Here is a 24,680-nt window from a genome sequence, read left to right on the forward strand (position 1 = left end):
GCCCTAAGAGCAAAAATATTCTCAAGTTAGTCCAGGAGCGAGTATTTCAGTTAGAGGAAAAACCACTCGGACTGTATTAGAAGCAACTTGACTGAGTCGATTCTGATCTCATCTTCTAAGTTTTTGTTACTTTTGCCAGCGGTCTGATGATTAACAGGCTATTTATGGGCCCACCCAACTTTCTTGCGCACTGTCATCTACTCAACACATCATTATCCACATGACGATGTTGTCACACTGTTGCTTCTTAACACCATGTAGAAGAATGCGGGGTCACGCTTGGGGATGTATAAGTAACGTGGTATTCGCGGCATAAGAAACGCCAGAGTAAAAGGTTATGTTAAAGTTACATTTTGCTTTTTTTATGAAATTACCTGTTGAAAAATGTACATTTTTAAAAATACCTAAATATTACATGATTAGAAGGCAGGAGATGGGTACTTAAATTGCTGTGAACTAATTCTATGATTTGTTGTTTGAGATAGCTTAGATGTTTTGTGGTGCATTTTAATGTTTAACTCCATTTTGCCTGAAGTGGACCATAGTGGAGCTTCCGTACCCGGAGAGAGAATAAAGGGGAACAGTTTCTCCCAAGCAAGGCACGTGTCGCCAGCAGCTTTTCAGCAAAAAGAATTATGTGTTAGTATGACTGAAACAGCATTCATAGTGTAGTGTGTCAGACAATGTCCTGCTGCGCAAGTTTTAGAAAGCCAAATGAAGATGACAGTATCTAAACATCAGTCCACCGAGTTGATTAGAGATGCTAAGCAATTAAAATGAACAGTAGACCACATGGCAAATTATAATGAGAAAGATATGGACATTTGAAGGCAGTGTGGTATTGCTTCCACTACTTTAAAGGTACAAACTGAATTAACAGTAATCGGCACAATAATGCCAGACCAGCTTATACCTTAAAATGTTACACACCAGGTACCAGTTGCCCGTAACATAACCAATGAGGGTTGTAACTGTCACTCGGATGTACAATCCCATGCAATGAAATACAGACTAACCAATATGAAGATACACAGAAATACGGATGAATTATACCTGCCGTTAGATGAGGCTGTCTGCTAGAGGCAATGTCATCAACGTAATATTGTTTAGATCTCAAGCTAGGTTCATCTCAAAACTGTTTATCTAGCAAGATCTTGTGTAATATACATGAACAATATCTATAACAAAGTATAACCAAAAGATGCAGATCACACGCATACATCTTTCTCAACAACAACGGTGCAGATGACAGCAAGAAAACAGTCAGTTCGAAAAACCAATCTGGGCTGCGCGAATGCCAGATCCTACAAGCAGAACACACTTCTGCCTTTTTTCCCCCATCCCCTGAACAGTCTGTGACAGATTTCTCAAATCTCATCGTCACACATCACACCAAATGCAGCTTGCTTGAGAAGGGCCAAGCTTCATTTGAATCAATCATGGGATCTGCACACAAGACAGCAGCAACTAAAAGTTCACTGTTCCACGGTGCAAGTCAGAAGTCTATGTAAATCTATGCACTTTTTGTCTCAGCAACCCTTTTCAGAGCAGACTTGGTTCTACTGCGCTGAAACTCATAGAAAAGGTTTCAGATGCTTTAGGTTTAGATGTCACTGTCAAAGCTCACATCTAGGTTTCAGTCTCTTAACACCTCACTCCCCAATGACCTGAACAAGTTAGGAGAAACCTTTACTCTTTTTCTGCTATTTCATATGTAGCCAAACAAAAGGCCTTTTCACAAAAAACCCCGGTTAAAGCACTTAAAGGAGAAAACTTCCTTCACTATAGACTGAATAGCTAGCATTTACGAAACTAAAGCATGAGCTAAACATACAGATTGACATGTATGTTTGAAAACAGTCTATACACTGTGCAACCCAGGAAAAACTGTGAAAACAAACTATGGCAAGTTTTTATCCTTTTGCACCAGTCTTGATGACATGACAGTAACACTTGAGCATCAGCTCAAATGATGTTAGGTGAAAAATAAGCAGAGGTAGAAGCCAGTTTCGAAAATTGGGGATAAACAACTCGACTATATCTTTCAAACTCTTAAGCTTATCTTCTGAACCTAAGCTTCTGACCGCATAAACCAAAGAAGTATAGACAGAGGTCTTGATCCTACCCAAGTCTGTTCAACCTGAACTGACTTACCCATCAGCCTCGTCACTCTGATCTATTTACCACCTTTAGGCTAATAAACATATGCTTGCAGAAAAGCGAATAGTTGCAGTAAGCATAAATCTATACAGAAGGGATTACTAGGTGGGGGATTGGAAATAATGCTGAGCAGAGTGCAGATGGATAGGTTTTACCAAAACCAGTTAATTAAATATTCTGATTCAGACTATTAGGATAAGAACAGTGAGCTTTATCGAATGCCTAGGAAGCACACCTGCCTGCATCACGAACATTAAACAAACAAATAACTGGTTAAACCAGTATAACTAAAACTATATACAATTTGTTTGGTATAAGTTGAGAACAAAGAAGGTGTGACAATGTGAAATAAAAAAAAAATTAAATGTAAGACTTCATAGGCGTTACAAAAGGAACTAGCATCAACTAGCTCTCTAACGCCCATGCATTTCTGTCGTATTCTTCTTCATTTAAAAACAGATATTTCTGCTTGGTTCGCTAACATCTCTAATCTCAGACATATAGATCTTAGAGACACGCGTTAATCAAATTCTAGATTGAGCAATATGATGAGTCTCAGTGCTACAAAAGATACTCTAACTCACTGCCCTCTATGCAATTATGGTAAGTTTTTTTTGTTCGAAATATGCCAATCTACTAGATAGAATATTCAGTAGAATTATATAAACCTCATGAAGCGGCCATATAATGGCTGACAAATATTATTGTAATGCTGAACTGGCTATAATCTTTACAAAGCATTGGAAAATGAAGGAATAAGTGTGATGTTACCAATAGCTCTTTATTTGCTGTCTTTACACTTTGTAACCAACTGATCCTTCCATGGCTGTACCTTGCTGCATGTAAATATCATTTTACCCGTACATAAATGTATATATATACTATGTTGGACATCAATTAAGATGTATCTTGTCGAATATGCTCAATTTGGTATAACTGCAACTATAATCCCATTGATATGGCTTTTGTGAAAATATAGTTTCCATTCCTATTAATCTTCAGTCAATCATAAATAGAAAAATAGTGTAATGATTTGACTGAACTAGAACCTTTACCTTCGATCATTCTGGCCTACGATTAACATGATTATAACCTTTAAAATTCAGGTTTACAGTTGCCAGAATGTTGTAACAATTCAAAATACCGCAAAGGTCATTTATTATATCTTCGCCTTTTAATGTCAAGACACATACAGCCTGCCACATGGATGCGCGCGCCACACACACACACACAGTTCGGCGATGAGGCATAATTACAGATGATCATATGATGTTTGCTTCCATTGGCGGAAACATCTTCCTTGTGTCCCGACATGGTTGTTTCATCATCATATCTGAACATGATTCCCCAAACAGCTTCGGTTTTCATAAATGCAGCAGCCTGTAAACAATATGAGTTTTTTTAATGGTCATTAAAAGCAACTACACTTAATAATTTATATACCATTAGGACAGATTCACATTCTTCCCATATTGAATGCAAGACATATATGCTTAAACAATGCCAGTACTGGAGAATGCAACCCTGATGTTTGTCACAATTGTTGATGTGTGTGTAAATACTTTTTTGTAAATCGCTAGAGTCTTTGAGAATAAATTTGTTTACAAGACGTCTATAGGGTGGTTGATCCTTTTTGTGTGCCTTGCACACATGCAACACGACAGTTAAAAGATCTCAGGCTCAGTTGTGAGTGATAAGGAGAGAACCATGTGCTATAGCCGGAAAACACAAAACACAAGGACGTACATACAGCTCATGTTAGAACATGGCCATGCTACACTTCAAAGCTTTACAGTGGAAGCATACAGCGTAGAATTGGTTTGTATGTCATCTGATTTCCAGTATCAAACAACCACTGGCGAAATAGGCCCAACTGCAACATCGAAAACAGTTCCAAGCAAAGGAAAGGTCCAGTCAGACATGGAAGGTTCAAACTTCACCTTTATGTTCTGAGTATGTGTGTGGTCTACAATTCCAAGTCCAATGATCTAAATACTTGTAAAACAAACTACAAATAATTGCTTCATCAAAATATTTTGGTGGAGGGAAGCTTTAATCATGCAATAATAATTGGAGTGGAGAGGAAAAATATAAATCCTTATAAACTAATTTCCCATTAAAGAAGTACCCTGTAGCTGCTATATCAGACATTTCAAAGAAATTCCCTTTGTACATTCATATAATTTATAAAAAAATGGCATAATTTTACATGTGAGTGGGTTTTACAGCTAACAAACAGAGAAATCCTGCAATGACTAATTAATGCTGACTGAACTGTGAACAAAAAGATTTTATGTAATGCATAAGGACAAACTGAAGACTTCAAATCTTACATTTTGACTTCTTTGTTCATGTGTTCATTGTTATTGTTTCTGTTGACCACTTCCACTTCTGTCCAGGGTTTGGGATTTTTCAATTTTAGATGAGTGTGGGTCCATGCGCTGCAGTAATAAACAAACCAGATTTGGGTTTACTTAATGCGCTTACAGCAAATCAATATTAAAATGATAAAAATAACTTATGGCGTTACAACACTCAGCTGTGGTTACAATATACAAAAACATGAGCGGTCTAAACATATACAACATTGCAGCCAAAAGGCAGCTGAAGTGAAACATACAAACATTAGTACAGTGACAGTCAACATGACCAGACCCAGACATCCAGCGCACATGAAGCAAACTGAACTTCACTAGTGTGTAAATTGCCAAGTGTTATACTTTCTACCTGTGTCTCCTCTTCTTTGCTGTTATTGTTTCTGTAACTGTCACATTATCATTCGTCATGGTATCCATTTTCTTCTGCCATTCTAATCAAGAATGTTGTAGATGGAATTGGTGGCTGCGCATCTCCAGCCTCGACTTTGCGATGATCGAGAAAGTAAACAAGGGATACGTCCCTGGGAAATGCAAAATGCGGATCAGAAAAAGAAAGAAAGAAATATTTATATCTATCGTTAAATTCAACAGCAACACTCTACATCAAAAAACGAAAGAAAAAAAGTAAAGATAAAATATTTTCCCACTATTTTGTATCGCGAAACTTCTGTATACGTACTGGAAAAAAGAACGAGGCCGAGAACGTTGTAAAAATAGGATCCAATCCCCCCACCTCCCCGAGACACTGACACCTTCTGTGTAAAATATGGTGTAAACCACTTTCATTTACTTCCTCCCCGTCCCTGTTGTCATCCCTGACAGCCTCTAGCCTCTAGACATATTACTTTAAAAAAAAACTTTTCAATGCACGGCCAGATGTAATGGAGAGGAGTTTAGTGATCACGGACGTGTGTAGGTGGACTGCTGTCTGTCTGCCGAGACCAACGCTTAGCCTCATGCGAAGTTCGCCGATGTTAGTTTAGTCTCGGCGAGCCATAACAAAGAATGTGAATAGACCGGAAGCTTTATAGTCTCATGACTCGTTTTAGTAGTTAACTGGAAAAAAAATCGTCTGCCAGCAGTCCAGGGACATTCGTGCTATAACAGCTCGTATCAAGAACACTGGCGTATTTATCTATTTATGTGAGTTATTTTCTAACCCCTGAACTGTACTAAGTATCGTGTAAAGGCGTAATTGATAAATTGTCAGTTTAATCAGTTTTTATTAATTTTATCGCGCAATCCGTCTTTCATGCGCTTGAACGCACGAGTTGTGAAGCAGCTAGAGCAGCGGTCTCACTTTTACATGTGGCGACCCCCTGACGAACACCGTACGTCCGCGGACCCCTTGCCAGCTACGTCGGTGGAAAGAGCGGGGGACAGGGGGGGGGGGGAGCCTTAGCTAAGCTCGACGCCGCGTCGAGGAAATCACACGGAAGAACAAAGTTCGTATCTGCAAGAAAGTTCGTATCTGCAACTGTTAATGAAATTTTACTAAAGCAAATTCTGTGGTGCTAATCAATATTATTTTCATTCGACACTCCACTTTGATTAATGAGAAGGTTGAGCCTGCTTGCTTGTTGCATAGAGACGGCGAACCTGTGTGCGATGTTCGTACCCACATGCCTATTTCGCAGCTCAGCCTCGCGTCCACACGATTTCTGTATTTCGACTTCAGTGCTGCCAATGCTGAAAATCCTTGCTCACACACTATATGAAGTTGAAATGGCAGCAGAACTTTCATTGCTTCTCAGAAAGGAGAGGATATTCACCGTTGACGCTAAACCAGAATGTTGGCACTGGTGTTGTTTTGGAAGACCATTTTCAGGGATTGTCACTTCGAAAGGTCGATATAATTGAGCTGCTCTTCTTCTTGCGTGGACACAACCCGCTTGTGCTAGGATCAGCCAGAATTGGATTACGTAATCCAATCGTATTTAGTAACATCAATTTCAGCGAAATAATCTGAACTTTCTTGCAGTCAGCTTAGAGGCAATATTCATTCTCACCTGATCAAAGATTCAAGTTAAAGTCAGCCTATGCACTTACACAAGCACGGAAACATATCAAAAATTTTTCTTGGAGTATCTTCTGCGTCCACAACGAAACCCTGTTTCGGACGAAAGCATTCATCTCTGTGTCATCCCGTGTTGTTTGTACATATGGTGGTGTCCTTCCCTTGTTGGTCATGGCTTCTGTCAGGGACCTATAGAGTACTAGGACTGAGCAGACGTGCGAATGAAAGGGTGTGAATGATGGACGTTTTCCTGAATGCGTGCCTTTTAGATGCTTTTAAAGAAAAAAAGAGAGGTGTTGACTGGAGAGGGAGAAGGGGAGTCAGCGATGAGAGATTGGGGAAAGAGAGAGGGCAATAAGGTGAAGGAGATTGGAGGCTATAATTTGTTGAGAGGGAGATGTGTTTTTGAGTTTTGGAAGTGAGAAGTCACTGCATGCCGAGACAGTGTACTTGAATAGGGAGAAGAGATTTGGAAGTTTGATCGCAAAAATTGCTCACCACTCGGTTACACAATGTTAAACTAATTTCACTAATACCAGTATAAGAAACTTTTTAAAAAAATGACCATCTTCGCGACCCTTGTATCACGTCGCGACCCCCCAGGGGGTGCGCCCACAGGTTGAGAACGCTGAGACTAGAGGTTGGGTGGCGACTATATATTATAACACTAAGAAATTGTAGTAAAAAAAAAAAAAGGCGATAAAACCGAAGTGTTGAACTAATGTTCACGCTGGAAGTACGAGTGAGTGTCACTCATTGTCACATTACTCTCACACGACAACAGGCGACTATTTGGATCCCCCACAAAAAGAAGGAGGTTCAATGTCCTGCTTGGTATAGACCAGAGACTTTATTTATAGTTCTCTACGGACGAGAGCGAGAGGATGCCGAACTGACTTGATTCACTCAGTAGATGAACATATACTCATATATACTAGCTGTCGGCGACTCGATCTGTGACGCGCACTGACCTGTGAACAACCTGTGAACACCTGCAGGTAATATTTCGGTCATCCAGTTTGACTCCTTCGATACCACCTCCCCCCGATCGGCGGAAACCCATCAGATTATCAGCCGACTGTGCGGCTGGTTTACAATTTAATTTATTTAATACTTTGTGTTGAATGATTATCGCTAGTTTCTTGAGCATTTTTTGTTTATGGATTGGGATATTATGTGGCTTTGTAAGAATCATTTCTCGAGGGTGCGAGCGATGTTTTAAGGCTTAATTTTATCAGACGCAAAAAAGACCCCAACCTAAAATACCCCTTTTACCCGGTGCTTTATTAGCACTACATAACTCCGTGCCCTGCTTTCCCCTTTTTATTTGGATCCTACCTGTTACACTTATCCAGTTAGGAATTGCATGCACCCTCGTGAAAAAAAAGCTGTGCTATAAATATGGTGTATGTGCTTTCTCTAGAGCAATTTCTTCTTTTTAATAGTAGTTACGTACAAGTTATTTAACGGTTACTGGTGTTTTGCGTATTTCTAAAACATCAATTAAGACATTTTTTAAAAATCTATAATGTATGGTAGCTAGAAGTAACTGCAAGTGAACTAGCACGATGAGCTTAAGCTGAATCGAAACCACCCAAACTTTTGGTTTCCAAGACAATCGTTTACTTATAACGCGTCTCCTGGGAAGCCGCCATGTTTTGCTGTCGTCACTCCATCAGGTGCAAGAGCTCCTATACAGCTAGGTGCTCTCGTCAATCGTTTATCTGGGGATAGTGCCACGTTTTCAATCGCTGTAAAGTGAGAAAGAGCCGAGCAAATTGGAGAAAACTGACATGATAGAGGGATGCTGATTTTGTCAAATAATCATTAATCAGGGTTATTTTGTTTTCCTTCACAAAATAGTACGGAAACGTGGCCTGACCTTCGAGAACCCACCCGCAGCTGTTTTATATTCTATGAAAATCTGTGATAAACCCAAACTTTTAAGCGGAATCATCTCTCCTTTAAAGCCCAACGTGCTACTCAACTTGCCTTTTTCTTTCACGAGCAGCCAGTGCATGCAATAATTAACCAGAAACCCACGCAGACAATTGATTAATAAAAACGTTCAGGTTCGAGTGAAGACTATGTTTATTTGCAAGTTTTCGAGAAAAATCTGTATCTATGATCCATGCTTTTTGACTTTACAGACCCCAGTCCTCTACAAAACGTCGACTCGAGCTTGGCTACCGTCGCAGCTGACGTGCACTGGGCAAGGCCGTCAAATCCAAAGTTCATCTGGCGACATCCAGCACGAGCGAGGAATCGAGGGTCCTAGTGTGGAAGATGCTCAGGACATTTTCATCCGTCTGTCGGCGGGAAGGGGCAAGGACCTCCATCAGCCGCAATGCACGCTGGGCCACACGTGAAAGCAGCAGCGTGTTTCTGTTTACATTTGTCACGGTCTGCTTCCTTGCCTGCTGCTTCGCCCGGCCTGTCGCTCGAGGAGAGCCTCCTACTCCTGTTCTGACGTCACATCCGGAAGAGGTATCGACGAGGTGCACACGTTGTGATGACCAGGACTGCAACAGTTCAAGCATACTATTTACACACGTCATCCCCACGGCTGATCCCTTCCCGCAGGCCTCTGGCACTGGCACCAGAAGTCTTTTTGCGGACAGGCTGAAAAAATTTGACGATTTCTTTTACAATGGAGGCGTCCTACTCTTTTTGGCTGCCGTGTGTTTGTGTTGTTTCTGCTGCTGTTGGTTTGTCGATTAGCAATTAGCGTCACTTTGAAAATGTTCTTCATTTTTTGAAAAGTCGCTAATAAATAGATATGTGTGATAAACAAAATGTTGTTTTATAGAAGGGTGATTCGAGGAGCAGATGACTATGAATTTTTAAAAAATATTATTTGTACGATCTCTTAAGTGTATTCAGTTCTGAGCTAACGCCTGCCTATTCATTACTTTCAGATAACACAAAAATAGATAGCATCGTAAAAGTTTTCTTGAATTTTTGAAAGGAATATGAAGCTATGTTTTATATAACTGTCATGTACCAGACATATTCGTGCTATGGGATCGCAGATGTGCAGTGAATACTGATGCGACACTGTGTTTGTGTGTTGAGGTTGACTTTTACTTTAAAATCTCTTTGTCGACGGTTCCCATTAAAAGGATTTAGTATATGTAATATCTATGTTTGTACCTATAATGACATGCACGTGTTGCACAATGGCGTATGAAACCCACAGTATAACCGCTTAACACACTCAATAATCGATAGGTAACATCTGTTTACATCTGAATGTAACATCTGTTTACAAGACTGGCAGTCGGTGGTTTTCGTACACCACGTGCGCTGTGTGCATGCATGCTCGTATACTCGACATGTGTTCACACACCTAATAGATCGCTCTTTGACTTCCCTCTGTGTTTCCCTTAACACGTCGTAAAATGCAATGATATTTAATAACAATTAATAATAAATACACACAGTAGCTAATAATGACAGAAGCATGGAAAATGTTAACCCCATCATCTTCGAATTCAGTCACCGCACATGTAGGTCCACCGGAGGCACACGAGACTATTAGCGATCTCTTCTGAACTCGCTAATATAAACAAGTGGTCTGGCCTTGGGACGGCAAGGGTCAAAATAGAGAAAAAAAAAACTTTAAAAAAAACCCGGATCTTGAGGGAAAGGGAACGGATTAGTGGGTCTGTCTAGTGAAAGGAACAAAAACAAGCAAAAGCATGTGAAATTTTAGTTGAAGATGGCTCACACTTTTGTTGCAGATAACTCGTCCACTTATGGGAATATGTAAGGAATTTTCTAAGAGAAAAAGATGACTGTCATGTTGAGATAAACTGCCGAAGTTATTCATATACTCGACAACAAGTGTCCTGTTAAAAATGCCCTCCCTACCTCCCTCCTTTGTGAAGAATGGATCAAGTTAGTTGATGAAGCCAATCCGCTTGTGTTGTGTGTTGTGTGTTGGGTGCTGTCCCTGCCAGAGGATACTTGTTGTGATTTGTGCTTCATTCCGCCTCAAAGCCACTTGTCGCAAAGCCTTTATTGCAGATGGTGTAGAAACCGACGATCTAGGTTGCAAGTACATGTAAACAATGTTCCGGATGGAATATATTAGCCTATAAAGGTAAGGGTAAATACGGGGACTGCAACAAAACACATAGGAAGGCGCTGCCGAGATACCAGCAAGGTGTGTTTGGCTTTCATGAACCTGAGACCAGCTGAAAGATGGTATGTACATGACATCATTGTCCCTGGTTTTGTCTTTAAATTATTCTGTGCCAAAACGGAGTCGAGAAATTTCTGCACGCACTTTCTGATTTATGGCGGATAGCTTTAACTGGCTTGCCTATATGATAACGATTTAGTATTTAAGAGATGGGAAAATAAAAGTGTTTACATCTTTCAGTTCAGTGTTTAGTGAAAAATGTTCAGTATCCCCAGTGTTGTCCATAGGAATGGGAATCCCATGGGAAACGTCCCATGGGATGGGATGGGATGGGACAGCACACATTTGTATTTCCCATGGTAGTCGATACTTGATATTGCAAAATAAATTTACTGTTATTTCATTCATCAAGGATTTAAATCTTTCCTCTGAATCATCTATTGTATGTGAAGTAGCAGGAATTATAGAACAAAAGCCGAAAAGTGGTTTTCAGTGTTGTCCATAGGATTGTTAATACCATGGGAATCCCATGGGAAACATCCAGTGGGATGGGACGGGATGGGACAGGCATAAATTGCCATGGGACGGGATGGGACGGGATGGGACGGGATAGAAAAATATGTCCCATGGACAACCCTGAGTATCCCCCTAGAACTCCGGATCCTTCTTATTCACAATGATCTCTAAAGGTTAAAGTTCATTATCCGTTATCTAGACACTGGAGGTAGTACAAGAGAAGAACACCCGCGGCACAAATTTCCACGGCGACGGAGGACGGGTAGATCATGGACCCACCCGTCCTTGGGCAAACAGGGCGAGAGTCTGGGGTGTCTGGGGTATTGTGAGTTCGTGAAGTGCAGTCTGCAGCAAAACAACATGCAAAGCTATTAACTTCGCAGTTACAAGTGTGATCAGTGCATCCTCCTAAAGATTAAAGAAGTGTTGTGGTTAAATAATGACATGAACGTCTGGATTGTCGCGCAGATCACCATCCGGGGGCTGGTTGCTAGGAGAAGTGTTTGTGACAGCGATAGGACACAGGGCTTTTTTCACTTTTTCAGGACTTAAGCGACTTTGTATAGGTGGTGGATAAATGCATTTTTATTTTTTTATTTTTTTTTCTTTTGCAGGTTACAAGCAATGTCTTTAACTGTCCAGAATGTACAACGATACAAGAGCCAGAGCAGATGCTTTGAATTTTGAGGGGAGGAGAACTGAGGAGACAGAATCCACGAAAATGATTAAGAATAATCAATAATAAGAAGAAAAAAGATAAACTCTTCATTCGACAACCAGAAATATTGTGACTCTTTTCCGGAAGATACTGTAAGGTTAAATAAGATGAAACAAGAAATACGAATATCTGTCAAATCGTCAGCTGTGTCTGCAGAAAAACATAAGAAATAAGCAAGCAGCTGGAGAGTTTGATTGACAGCTCCTGCATGGAGATCCGTCTGCTAAAAAGATGGAGAAGCGATCGAAGAATAAACAAGAACTGAATGTTTTGAGCAGACGACAGGTGTCAGAGACATTTTTCAAGTTATAGACTAGCAACTGATGAAAGGAGAGACACTCATGCTGGAACAAGCGGTCCAATGCCTCATTTTGCAGGCTTTTGCTGCGGCCTGTTGGGCAGGACAGCCTTTTCACCTGGAGACTTCTCAGCCCCTGTCGAGGTCGTGCAGGTCCACACTTCGTCATAGGAACAGGTGCGACGATCCCACCTTGAACTCTGAGAAGTGGATGCGACTGGACGAAATGTGCTGCGCGCCGCTCAACGGAAGTTTGCGGTTCAGCTGCCAGGAAGGGCGGTTCGAATCCGACGGGAAGCTTTACATCATCCAAGCGTGCGTGGAGGAGCAGGTGGCGCCGCCTGGGAAGACGCTGAGGTTGTCGGTGCGTGACGACGGTTCGGTGCACTACGAGCTTCTCGTCTGCCACGAAGGTTTCTACGAAGATGCGACCAGGAAGTCGTACGAAATCACAGCCCCTGTGTGCCGACGAAAAAAGAAAACATGTGACACAAGGTGGGGGGAAGTACTGCTGAGCGATGGGGGCGCCACCTCCGACAACCTATGCGGATGTGGTGCCTCGTACAGGGTCAAAGGTCATCCCAATGTTTCCGCTTGCTGGGGTGGTTTCGGCTCAAATAGTGGCTGTTATTGCGAGCGTTGCGTCGGTGGTCTCGAGAGTGATGGGGACAAGAACAGCACGTGCGTGTCCGCAGGATGGAGTGAAGACAGCGCCGTGGGTGTGAACTGGACAACGACTGATGTCATTAACGCCGCCATGAGGACATCGGACGAGCACGTGCACACCTCGCGCGAGTTTCACAAGTTTGGGATAGTGCTCAACAACTTCCTTAGAATATTGGGCATCGCTGCTTTTACCATTGTTTTAATTATATCGTGGGCACGATGAGGCGATCGGTACGAGACATATCGATCTTTCTCTTCAACTTATTCTTTCATTCTCGTTCATTTCTTGCTCTCTCGTTCCCTCGATTTCTCTTTTTACTTGTTCGGTTCTGCTTGTTTTTCTCCCCCTCCTTTCTTTCTTTCTCTTCTTTTAGTACTTCTTGTTCTTCATTTTCTCTTTTTAACATATCCACAGACCCGCTCATTGTCATGACCTCCTTTCCTCAATATCCCCTTTCACATGTATATGTGTAGCCAGTGTAGGTCTTCTACCCTGCTCTGACACTCAAGTTTTCGCAAGAACAGTGCACATACCTTGGTGTCGACCTGAAGATTAGATAAAGGATAACCTACTTTCGCAATGTTTGTAACACAACACGGTTCATACCGAGGGCTGTAACCACGCCTGACTAAACACTACACCAATATAAACTGTCTCTGTTGTTTAAAAACATGGCAGGAGGATGTGTTGGTGCTATTTAGTCGGACTGTTTTTATGCCAAATTACGTACATAGGAAAGGTCAGATAAATGTTGGACAACAACTGATAATAGAGCCAGCAATGTCGATATATCAATGAAGGTTGCGCACATGGGACTTCAAGCGGAAGAAGTCTGTGCTCTGAAGTATCCTCCGTGTGTCGAGGACTATCATAGACACACTGATACCAGGTATTTTTCAGTTATTAGGTTTACATTTTAATGAATATTTTAGAGATTGTCAGTGACCAATATACATGAGGATGTATAGTTGGGCTTGGTATATCGGTTTACCTTTTGGTGTCAGATCCAGACACCAAGGAAGGTAATTGTAGAGAAGCTCGTGGCCGACATTCGAAACTTTTGCAAGTCTGCCAGGCTGAGAAGGGACAGGTCTCGTTGTCAACACGATCTCGGACAAATATCATTCAAGAAAATCTTTCTTCGATCCACGCATGGACGTGGACATGGCAGGAATCACTTCATTTGACCTCTGATCTTTCAAACAACAATGGAGCTTCAGATTAAAAGCAGCCGTGAGGTATTCGTGTACATAGCATCTGTGAACTAGCAAACAGGGAAAAGAAACCTCAGATGAAAACTTTGTCTCTACTGAAGGAAATCTGCATCACTTTTGGAGTAAATCGACATAAAAGTGTGCAATCTGGAGCGACTTTTTAAAATCACTGAAGTAATCAACCTCAAACTTCCTGTTAATCCTAGGCGGAGTGTACGGCATATCTTAAATTGTCTAATAAACATAATTTCAGAATCCTATCTTTAATCAACGCTAGACACACACAGAAGAGAAGGAAAGATGACGAAAGCAGAATATGTGAGTTTTATTTCCAAAAGGGATTGCGACAACTTGACTGTGATCTCCAGGAACACTGACACTACTGGAATAGGAGTGAACTGCGAAATTAGTCCAGTCTTGAAAATGGTGGCTCTGGTTCGTGGCACTGCTGATCTGGTTGTCTTCTTCATTGACAAAATACAGCAACAACTGCGACAACAACGAGCCCACAACAACAGTTGTGAGAACATATCCCATTCAGCCAAGGAGCAACATCTCAAGCATGTTCTCAGAAGGACTACTTCCCCTTGCAGGTTTACTTGACTTCCCATCTCCATGACTACGCAGGATGTACTTAACTCACGGAGATGGAATGTGCCGACGACCCCGAAAGACTAGCAAGAAGGGCGAAAACAACATCCGGGGTCTGGGATTATTATACCACTGTCACCACAGTGATGTCACAGGATCCATCTGGGCTTGATGGAGGTAAGTAGGCGCGTGTGTTTGTTTTTTTGGGTTGTTTATGACCATGTACTTGTATGTGTGTACGTGTATATGTGTGTTTCTCTATCTCTGTGGAGGTGGTTCGGTGACCCAAAGGTTATTGCGCCTGTCACCAATACACTGAGGGTTGGCTGTACAGGGTTCAGTTCTCGTCTCGCTGTTCTTTCTCTCAATGTGGCATCTGTTTACAGGACTGGTTTGTTGCCGTGATGTAGCCTTAGTTGCTGACGGCGTAAAACACCAATTCCCCCTCCACCCCTCGATCTGTGTGAGTGTGTGTGGTTTTATTTCCAGTTTTTTTTTTTTCAAACTGTAAAACCTAACGTCGCCCAAAAGAAAAAAAAAGGGAGTGGCTCAACCACGGACTGTCAGTGTGTAGGCGACTCAGACCTGCTGACTCTTTACAACACAGTGACGAGGACTTTGCCTTTGATCACACCAGACACTCATTTTGTGGGATATTTTGTGGTTACATGTTTGTGCATCGAAACACACTCGTCTGTTTTCAGGAGATTCATTTTCTATTGACAGCCTATGTCAAGATGACCTACGAACTTAACTGACAACTTTACAGTGAACTTCTATTTACGTGTGTGCAGGTGTGTAAACTCTTCTCGCATATCGTTTCTTAAAATGCATCTTCCACATTTCAGTTTATTTATTAGAGGCTTTATTTTACATTAAATCATATTAATATGCGAAAACAAATAGAGGCATGTTTACACCGTTTTAAACAGCAAAGAGCAGATGATAAACGGATAGCTTTCGCTGCTCAGCTGTACTCTTGATTCGCATTGAAGTGGCCACTTCAACATTTCTACTTAACAGATAACTTGCCTGTCTAGTCTCAAGATCAGGGGCTTCTATGTACTTCAAGCCTTTAGCCCTCTAGCAAGACTAGTTTGACCTGAGTGGATCGTGTGGTGTCGGGGCTGAAGACCGGTAGCTATACTCGGGTGACTTCAATGGCAACCTAAGCTGCAGTACCCCGTGGATTTTGTGGCTTTGTAAAATAATCTAGGAGCAGGCCATGTAGTCTGTTATTAATCTGCTCAGAGCCTTTCACACACTAATTGTTGAGGAGAGGACCAATGTTTCACTTAGTCTAAAGATATTAATGTGATACAAGTGGCATATTTAACGACTGGTTGGAAAATCCTGGACTGAATCCAAACTCAAACTAGAGTAAACCCGTGAGGACCCTCAGTTCTATTTATAGTACCTGTTTTTGCTTACGTAGTTGAAGCGGCCAAACTGTCAGTTCCTTCCCATTCATGTCTACTCGGTAGGTCCTACCTCTGTTTGTTCTCATATTAACACGTATTTAAAAAAAAAAATTTAATCCTCATATCTGAAGTTGGCGGGTATGTAGGAAGCTGGGGTACTTTTTGACGGCTCTTGTTTATCACCAAGGGCTTTATTATTTATTTACGAGGGCCGCAGGACAGAAAGAAACTAAACGAAGTATTTCGATTAGCTAACGGCTTTTAGAGGCTAACATCAGTCTATTAGACAAAAAAAATGGAAACATCCTTCCCTCCCCGCACTGAAATGACTTATTTACATCTCATTTATTTACAAATTCACGAAGTGTTATTCAAAAACAATGTTGGTGTGTGCAGTTATTTCTATGGGCTTGATGTTGCTGGGGTTCCCCCCCCCCCCATGTAACTCAAAGCTTTTAGTTGTTTAGCTGCAGAAAATGTACAGATAGACTTTTTATTTTACAGTAATGGATAATATTAATTAGGTTTTTTAGTGTCAAGATTTATCCAAGTTTCAGGTTAAGCATTGAATGAAAGAGTAAGCAAACAAATAAACAAACCAGTCAGTCAATCAATAAATTCTTCTAATATTGTTGCTTTATGAAAAATGTCAATTTTCAGCAGTGACACGCTGTTTCGCTTCAGCAGTTTTTGTCGGTAAATAATAAAAATGTTAAAACATACATAATTATACACAACAACAGTCTCTTCGTTTTCAGGATGGACAAGAATAGGAAAATGTCGACCCTGACAGCCAGAATTCTGTTTGGCTGTATTGTCCTTTGGACATGTTCAAAGGGAGAGGCATCGCAGGTCCTTCCATCCGCTTGCTGGGATCAGATCCAAAACGTTGTGTTCGGGTGTCCCCCGCGAGATTTTGAATATGACGAATATTATTGGGGATCTCTCAGCAAGCTGTGCTGCAGAAACTACCCGGGAACAGTCCTACACTGTCAAGAATCTCCATCTCTTTTTCTAGCCTGTCTTCAAAGGATAACAGTAAGTAAAGGAAATCATATGAAATTAGAAAGAAACGCTAGTGGGGACCCTGTGCAGAATATCTATCCTTGCGACGACGGCTATTTCGAGCCGAAAGACAGACAATCCGACACTGTACGGTTCCCACAATGTTCCGAACCAAAGTCTACCTGCAGAGGTAAAGGTCAGATGTTACTGTGTCGAGGGGGAAACGAAGAGGACGACCTGTGCATCTGTAGCCATGACTATACCCCGTATCCCAACACCACAGAGTGTCACCGGGGCTTTACTCAAAACAGCGACTGTCGGTGTGTGGACAGTCTGTGTCCAGATGGAACCCAAAGATTCTTACAGAACAACATCGGAAACTGCAAAAATGTGGCCACGGATCACAGTCACGTGTGTTCTCCAATCATCGAAGGACTATCACCAGATAGTTCGACTCCCAGACACGAGGTAACCGAGGACCTCCATACTGTGATGACTCCTCCAAATAAGGACGTTGATGATAGAGGAGTGAAAAACGACAATGACACAAAGAACTTAAACTCAAACATTCTTATCGCTGTTCTTACATCGAGTTTTGGTTTACTCGTTATTGTTGCTATCATAATCATAGTATATTGTGTGTGGGTAAAACATTCTGGTGATTACACCGTAATGGAATCACAGTATGATCAACTACAATCACCGTAAATTTATTCCAAACATCAAAATCATTCAAAGGAAGATTTCCGTGTGTGGAGGTGTAGAAGTGTATAAAGTATGGGTGATATTTCTCCACAGTCAATGATTAATGGATCTGGAAGATGTAAGAAATTATGGTGAACTTCTCTTTCGTGGGTGTTCACAGAGTAAATGGTGTACCTCCGTGTGTACATAGAGAATGATGAAGATATTTGGGAGGTATTGGAGTGATTGTTCGATCCCCATGCACTATATTTATATGTTAGAGAGTGGATGGATCTGGAGAATACTAGTTATAGACTGTGAGCAAGAGTACATGATAACTCCACTAAATTTTACTCCTTTTTGTTGTGTTTATTGGATTCATGCTGATGGTGCAAATAGGACGTTAGTGAGGTGGAGAAAGAGGACGGGCAAGAGGAGAAAGACTGGTGTGTTAATATGGAATGGTTGGGGCATTTATCCTGCTTGTTAGTATGGAGAGGTTGAGGCATTTGCCCAGTATGCTAGTAAGAGAGGATGGTGAATTTTACCTGAATGTTAGTATGAAGAGCTGCAGGCTTTTACTCTGTATTTCACTATGGAGAGGGCGAGGCTTTTGTCTGTATGTTAGTACCCTGTATGTTAGTATGAAGAAGATGTGGACTGTGACTATGGTGTGATAATTGGTGTGTTGGCTTTGTTTAGATTTGGTTACTTTAATTGCAGGTATTGATGTTCCCATATTCCCCAGAGAGTGAAAGGAACAAAGATCTCTTGTATCTCTCGTATTTTATATCTTGGATTGTCAAGTTTAATCCAATTATGAATGCACAGCAAACAAGACACCCAGAACTAAAGCTATATTAAAACTACATTCTGTATATCCCATTAAAGGTTTGGACAGCTGGCTGTGAGTGAATCAGTACTGATAGTAACTGTGTGACAGTTCTAATATAATAAGAGTGGAGTTTTCTGGGGTAAGGAGGAATCAAAATGTAAAAGACATATTAGGATAGGAGACATCAGCAACATTATGTGACCACCTAGTCACTTGGGTTATTGTCCGCATTCTTTGTTAAATGACATGCAACAAACATAAAACACAGAAAATGTTTTGTGTCCAGACAAATCACTAATGACAAATCTGAAAGTGTGTATGTCTTTTGACACAGGTTGTGTTTTATGTCACATATCTGCATGTAGTTTGCGTGGCAAAAAGCAAATCACATCCGCTTTTGAATGATGAAATCTTGAACCAAAGGGGCTGACAACTGTAAAGAAATTCAGTGCTACTTCCATTTAGATTTTCAAATTGTTGTAATTATTGTTGTTCTTAATAAACAACTTGTCCAGCTGTACAGTTGTTTATTGTGCTTCTCATCCTTTTTCTGTCAATGTGTGCGCCTGTGTCTGTGCGTGTGCCCTCTACGTGTGACTGAATGTAATAGTTTTGCTTGACAATGACAATGTCTAACTTTATTAGTCCCCAGTGGGCAATTTAAACATGGGAAGATAATCAGTTAATATGTATGAATAGATATACAATAAATTAAGTTCTAGGCGAAAAATTTGAACAAGTCAAAAAGAATATAAAAAAGGAGTACTGTGAAAAATATAAGACGGAAGTAATGAGGGTCAACAACAAGCAAGAAGCTCCACTGCAACAGCATGGGGAATGTATTACAGAGTCTGTTTCACCTAACTTGGCAGCATAGTCAGCAAAGAGGGAGGTATAGATGAAGATGTAAGAAGCCAAATAAACAAAGCCAGGCTTGCATTCCGCACCCTAAAGTCACCTGTGATTGAGCAGCTGGACTGCAGATGACACAAACTATTTAGGATGCCTATAATTATTGTTTCTACAGACATATCATGCACAGCATTTACCTGAACTTAATAACACAAATATATATATACAGTGTGTTCAGAATGAGCAACTTGGTATCGTCAGCACCCTTCCCTTTGTAGTGGGTACCTGCAAATTGTAGTGGGTCCAATTTACTCTCTACTGATGTTAAGATTATTGACACTTTTCTAAACACCTTGCATCTTGATGCTGAGTTTGGGGCTAATATCTGCAGCCACTTTTTTATTTTTACTTATTTTGTTGTGATGTGATCTATGACAGGATCATATTCGGATTAAAGCTTGTACTAATTAATTTAGTGGAATGACTGCATCACATTATAGTTCACGCCAATAAATCAATGGGGGGTAACAAAGTTGGAGTCAGCAGTGCATGGGAGATAACTCTCTCTGAAAAAAAGGCGAGAACTCGTAAAGTTTTCATTCGCTCACGGGTGCTCGTAGTAGACAACACAACTATCAATAATCGGAAGAAGAGATATCGAAGATCAGAAAGGTAAGACTGATAAATCTTGACATGTATGTAGAACAATAATGTTGCATAGAGGCATATATCTCGTAAATGTAGTAATGATCGTCTTGTCGCACCATGGACGTTCGTGGTCGAACTGTGTTGCCACTTGTCAAGATGGCGATAAACCTATCGAAGAGGTAACATGACCTGCTGTGGTGTTAGGAGTAGAACTGCCTCTCCGTTTGGCATTAAATGCTTTTCTAAGCACAATGTTGCAATACAAAAATAAAGAGAGGGAAGATCTGCCACAATATAGCCCGTGTAATACGTAATCAGTGCGAGGAAGTATTATTCAATCTATAGTATTTTTTATTTTTCTTCTCTCGCTTCATAACAACTAGAGGTGTGTAGTTTGTACACGGAATGCAGATATGGGCTAAAAATAGATGTGTTGTGTGGAGCCATTCATCAACAGGAACAGGCGTCGATGTGATTTCCTGCTAGATAACTTTGTCCTTTTCCTTCACTCGCACATTTATCACAGGGGACAGGGGCGGCCTTAGATACATGTATATGCAAACGGTGCACCCGCACAAGACCGCCAAATCTCATGGGCCTCCACGCCATTATATATTGAATATAAAACAAAGAGAAATAACGACATAGCTGGCGGCATTGTGGCCGAAAAACATTGTGTTTCTTGTTACTTAGTCCGCTGTATTTACTAATGTTGCTAGAGTAGGAGCAGTAAGTTATATATAATATTATAACAGTCTGCCGTAATGAAAATATCATGGGCTGCCACTTGGTTTTATTGACACTGGCGGGTGAAGAGGCCACCGATTCTTTCTCTGCCCAGGGCCGCCATGAGCCTAGAGCCTGCAGGGAGCCTCTCAGCTATAGTTCCTGAATGGTCAGCCTCTTTCCAAAGGCCTCGGCAGTGGCGGACTGGCCAGTCGGGCATTTGGGCAATGACCGGTGGGCCAGTGGGCCTATTTTTTTCTATAGAATAATATTAAGCACGTAGGAGCATCATGAGAAGGGCTGCTCTGTAAATAATGCCCGGGCCGCTTTAAAGCTCCAGTCCGCCTCTGAGCCTCGGTCCCACTTTCTCACCCACTTTCTTTAATGTTGTAATAAAAATCTATTTTGTAAGACATTTAGAGCTCACAGTGGCTAATGTGTTGGTGATGCTGCTTTATGAGCTTTATGAGCAGTTAATCATTATTAAAACTTTCAAATGAATGACTAAAACCTAAGTTATCTTCCTCTCGCATTCTCTCCCTCTCTAGACTCTTGCAGTGTTGCCCCCTGTCTCATCTACTCCGTGTGCAAATGACTGAGCATTTTCAGACATAAGAGTAGAACAGGCCACAACTTTTAGTAATACTTTGACTTAGGGTTCAGAAATGAACGGCGAGTGGTGAGTTGCATGATCACTCACATGTTTTATTTCATTTGTAAAAGTACCCCTAAATAAACATGCAAAGTTAATGCTAAAAAATTTGAAATACTGGTCTCATCATATTTCAAAGGACATTGTTGGTCAAGGAAAAAGGACACATGATGAAGTACATTTTCTAACATCGCCTAAAGAATGAACTAGATTCTTTCATAATCGCGGCTGTGTTGTGAAAGAATGGCAGTTTATTTTTGAACATACATTCACTCTTATCATTATGTTTTAGGAAGTTTAATTCACAGTCTTAAACGTTTCCTGTTCTTGTTCATGTTTATTCAGTTTCCCAGAGGACGAACTCAAAGTAGTTTTTGCTTGTCATCATCTAGGACACTAGCGTGTGCAGCCAATAGGCATATAAATAGCTCATCATAAAAAAAACTATATCACTGAAAGGATACGTAAAATGATCTTGAACAGTATACCACATGCAGAGGCAAGTAAATAATTAATTTTTTTTATTTGTCCACTAACAGATTTATGGAGACCTTAAGAAACATGCTTCTTCGAAGACCCTATAAGATAGCACCCTGGCTCAGTCAGGAAGATTGGTATGGAGCGGCTGGTCCTAGCGAAGAAGACCCAGCCAATCTGAAGACTTCAAAGGGCCAGGTAAGAGGTTTACCTGAGCTGGCCGTAAGATTGCCTTATGATGGCTCAGTACTTCTACCGGATTGCGACTTCAAGAAAACTCTCTTTTGGGGAGCCGGAAGCATCGACTTTGAAAAATGGAGCAAAATACTTGAAGGAAAAAAGTCAGAAGTAAGCAGTTCCAAAGTCGAAACAGTGGAGAAGAGAAGTAAAGTAGAAGTTGACAAGGGCAACAATCACCAGGTGGTTGACAAAGGCGACGATTTGCTCGCCTTAAAGCTTCAGGTAAGAGATGATGAAGATTCACTGATGTCAGGTCTACCATTCTCACCCTCAACCAGTGAAGAATGTGAGGAAAGTGGGCTACAAGAGGCACGTGCTACAGGTTTATGGGAGCGAGCACCCAAAACAAAGCAAAACACCTTTATCCGGAGAGGAAGGTTCGGCCGCAAGAAAATTCACTCACCTTTCACGGGCGGCAAGGTACTAAAGATCATTGCTTGGATGTTGTTTGGCCTTTGCATGGTGGCCCTCGCTGATGGAAAACCCCTTGATAACGATGGGAAGTCTTTCTGCCCGAACACCAGTCTGTACATAGGCGACGTCTATGAGAATTGTCGAGAAGGCTTTACAGAGGACAGCCCTTGTTCTTGCGAAGAGTGTCCCTCGGGAAAGATCCGTGACAATGACAACAGGTGCGTTCTACCAGGCTCGGAGAAGGCTCAGACACCAGGCTCCACCAGGCTGGAATCCACCGTAGATGTCAGTACTAAGCCTTCATTGCCTTTCGACAAAGGGAATATGTCCTCAGATGCAGCCCATTTCGACATGAAGCGTCAAGGACTATGTTTTATTTTTTGCTCACTATGTATTATGATTGTTAATAATTATCTGTAAGTGTGACGAACCTTACAGGAAACATCCTTGTGTTTTTCATTATTTTTTAGCTTAACATTTGTAATCCTTTTTCAGCTCACTCTGTCTGCCATTCCTTTATTTCAATGCTGAACTGTAGTAGCATGCGTCGTGTGCAGGGTTTTCTGTGTCTTTGTACATTAGAATTTCCGTTTGTCAAACGCTTTCTAAATTCTTCTATGATTATTATCCTCTTCATGATTTACTTACTGGTGTTAATCTATATTGGGTTTAAATCTTATTGTTTAATAAATGTTTGAATTCTAGCAAAATATATCCTTCATCTGTTGGCAAGGCTGTGCAAATATTGGTGTATACTAAAAATAGCATTAATGTTCTAAAATATAAAATAACATACCACTATAATGTACTAATCTGTTCGATATTTGTGGCATGGCTCACGACAATTTATACCGATGCAGTCGCACACATACCAACCTATGTAACACTCTTTTGTAGCTTTTAAGTTACTTTTTCTCCACAAATATTTTTCCACTGATCTACTATACCCTCTATCCCTAAAGCTCAATAGGTTAATCTTATTATTTAGAATTAGTTTACCAACGATGTGGTGTCAGGATCGTGTAACTCTAAGAAGCGATAGTGATTATAACGTTTAAACATTTTAATAATTAAGTTATTATGATCACTGTTATGATTCTGGGAGACAGTGGCTACCCGCTGAGGGACTGGCTTAGTACTCCCTTTTTTTTTTTTTTAATGCAGACACTAGAGCCCAGGAAAGATTCAATTGTGCCCACAGCTCAACAAGGAGCTCCATTGAGAGAACCAATGGTGTTCTCAAAAATTGGTTCCATTTCCTTCAGGGACAACTAAGGCAAACCCAGCCTGCAAAATATCATGGGCCCCAACTCGGCCATACTTGGGCTTAAGATGTGCCCTACTTGGTGAAGCCACTGATAGGGCCACAGTGGGTTTTGCAAATGGTGGCCAAGTAGGCCCGATGTGGGTATCCCATCAAAAGCCACCATACTTTCACCACCTTAATACCACCAGTAGGTGGTGTGCCCACCACTTAACCACTTTCTCACCACCAAAATCCCACCTTTTCACCATCTTAATACCAGCAACAGGTGGTCTGCCTACCACTTTCTAACCACCAAAACCATCAGTCTTTCACACAGCATGATATCAATCTCTACCACACTTAGAAAACCAATACCAAGAAGCAAATGACAATTCAAAAGGATTTATTTTTCCATATCAGTGTGATTCTCTCAGGCTTATTTTTATTTCTTTTACTTTTGTAACTTGGGTATTGCTGAGGCAAACAGATGTCACATGCAAAAGTAGTGTGTCCAAGACGAGGTCCAAGAACCATGTGCAGCTAATCCTCACGGTATTGGTTCACTAACCGATGCACCACCAGACAGCCTGCTAGGAGACCGGGAGCCAGAATCTGAAAAACAAATTGCCGACAGAAATAAACCTATGAAAAACCACTTGGAGAGTGAATAGAAGACATGTTGAACTTTCACATGTCATAATCTCAAAATGGCTAAAAATTAAAAATTTACGTCAATTAAAGATAAGGTGTCTGGCCTTCATACTACAAGGATAG

The 24,680-nt window shown here is 41.1% G+C and overlaps 2 protein-coding genes and 1 long non-coding RNA gene across 9 annotated transcripts in view; 2 read left to right on the top strand and 1 right to left on the bottom strand.

Annotated features, from left to right (window-relative positions):
- The window catches only part of LOC112575088, a 111,231-nt gene that overhangs the window by 60,639 nt on the left and 25,912 nt on the right, over window positions 1–24,680 (top strand). The window lies entirely within an intron of this gene.
- LOC112575090 lies at window positions 12,262–23,372 on the top strand. Of its 7 annotated transcripts, none has more exons than XM_025256658.1 (3): window positions 12,262–14,883; window positions 15,411–15,500; window positions 16,886–19,171. In XM_025256658.1, the coding sequence occupies exon 3, from the start codon at window positions 16,887–16,889 to the stop codon at window positions 17,838–17,840; it is 954 nt and encodes a 317-aa protein (XP_025112443.1). In that variant the 5' UTR covers window positions 12,262–14,883; window positions 15,411–15,500; window position 16,886; the 3' UTR covers window positions 17,841–19,171. The 7 variants fall into 7 exon arrangements, with proteins under 7 accessions (XP_025112443.1, XP_025112444.1, XP_025112442.1 ...); XM_025256659.1 differs by having other exon boundaries at window positions 12,263–14,883; window positions 15,433–15,500; XM_025256655.1 differs by lacking the exon at window positions 16,886–19,171 and adding an exon at window positions 22,069–23,372 and having other exon boundaries at window positions 12,269–14,883.
- Window positions 22,849–24,680, bottom strand: part of LOC112575099 — a 98,521-nt gene continuing 96,689 nt past the window's right edge. The window contains exon 3 of the long non-coding RNA XR_003101561.1: window positions 22,849–22,967. This is a non-coding gene — a long non-coding RNA (uncharacterized LOC112575099). The remainder of the gene's footprint in view (window positions 22,968–24,680) is intronic.

The sequence above is a fragment of the Pomacea canaliculata genome, linkage group LG11 (assembly GCF_003073045.1).
Source record: "Pomacea canaliculata isolate SZHN2017 linkage group LG11, ASM307304v1, whole genome shotgun sequence".
NCBI classification, from domain to species: Eukaryota; Metazoa; Mollusca; class Gastropoda; order Architaenioglossa; family Ampullariidae; genus Pomacea; species Pomacea canaliculata.

Excerpts from the sequence above, each read along its gene's own strand:
- LOC112575090 (XM_025256652.1), top strand. The coding sequence starts at position 20,021 with ATGGGGGGTAACAAAGTTGGAGTCAGCAGTGCATGGGAGATAACTCTC. Across the intron at positions 20,176-22,068 it reads AGATATCGAAGATCAGAAAG|ATTTATGGAGACCTTAAGAA; the intron begins GTAAGACTGATA and ends GTCCACTAACAG.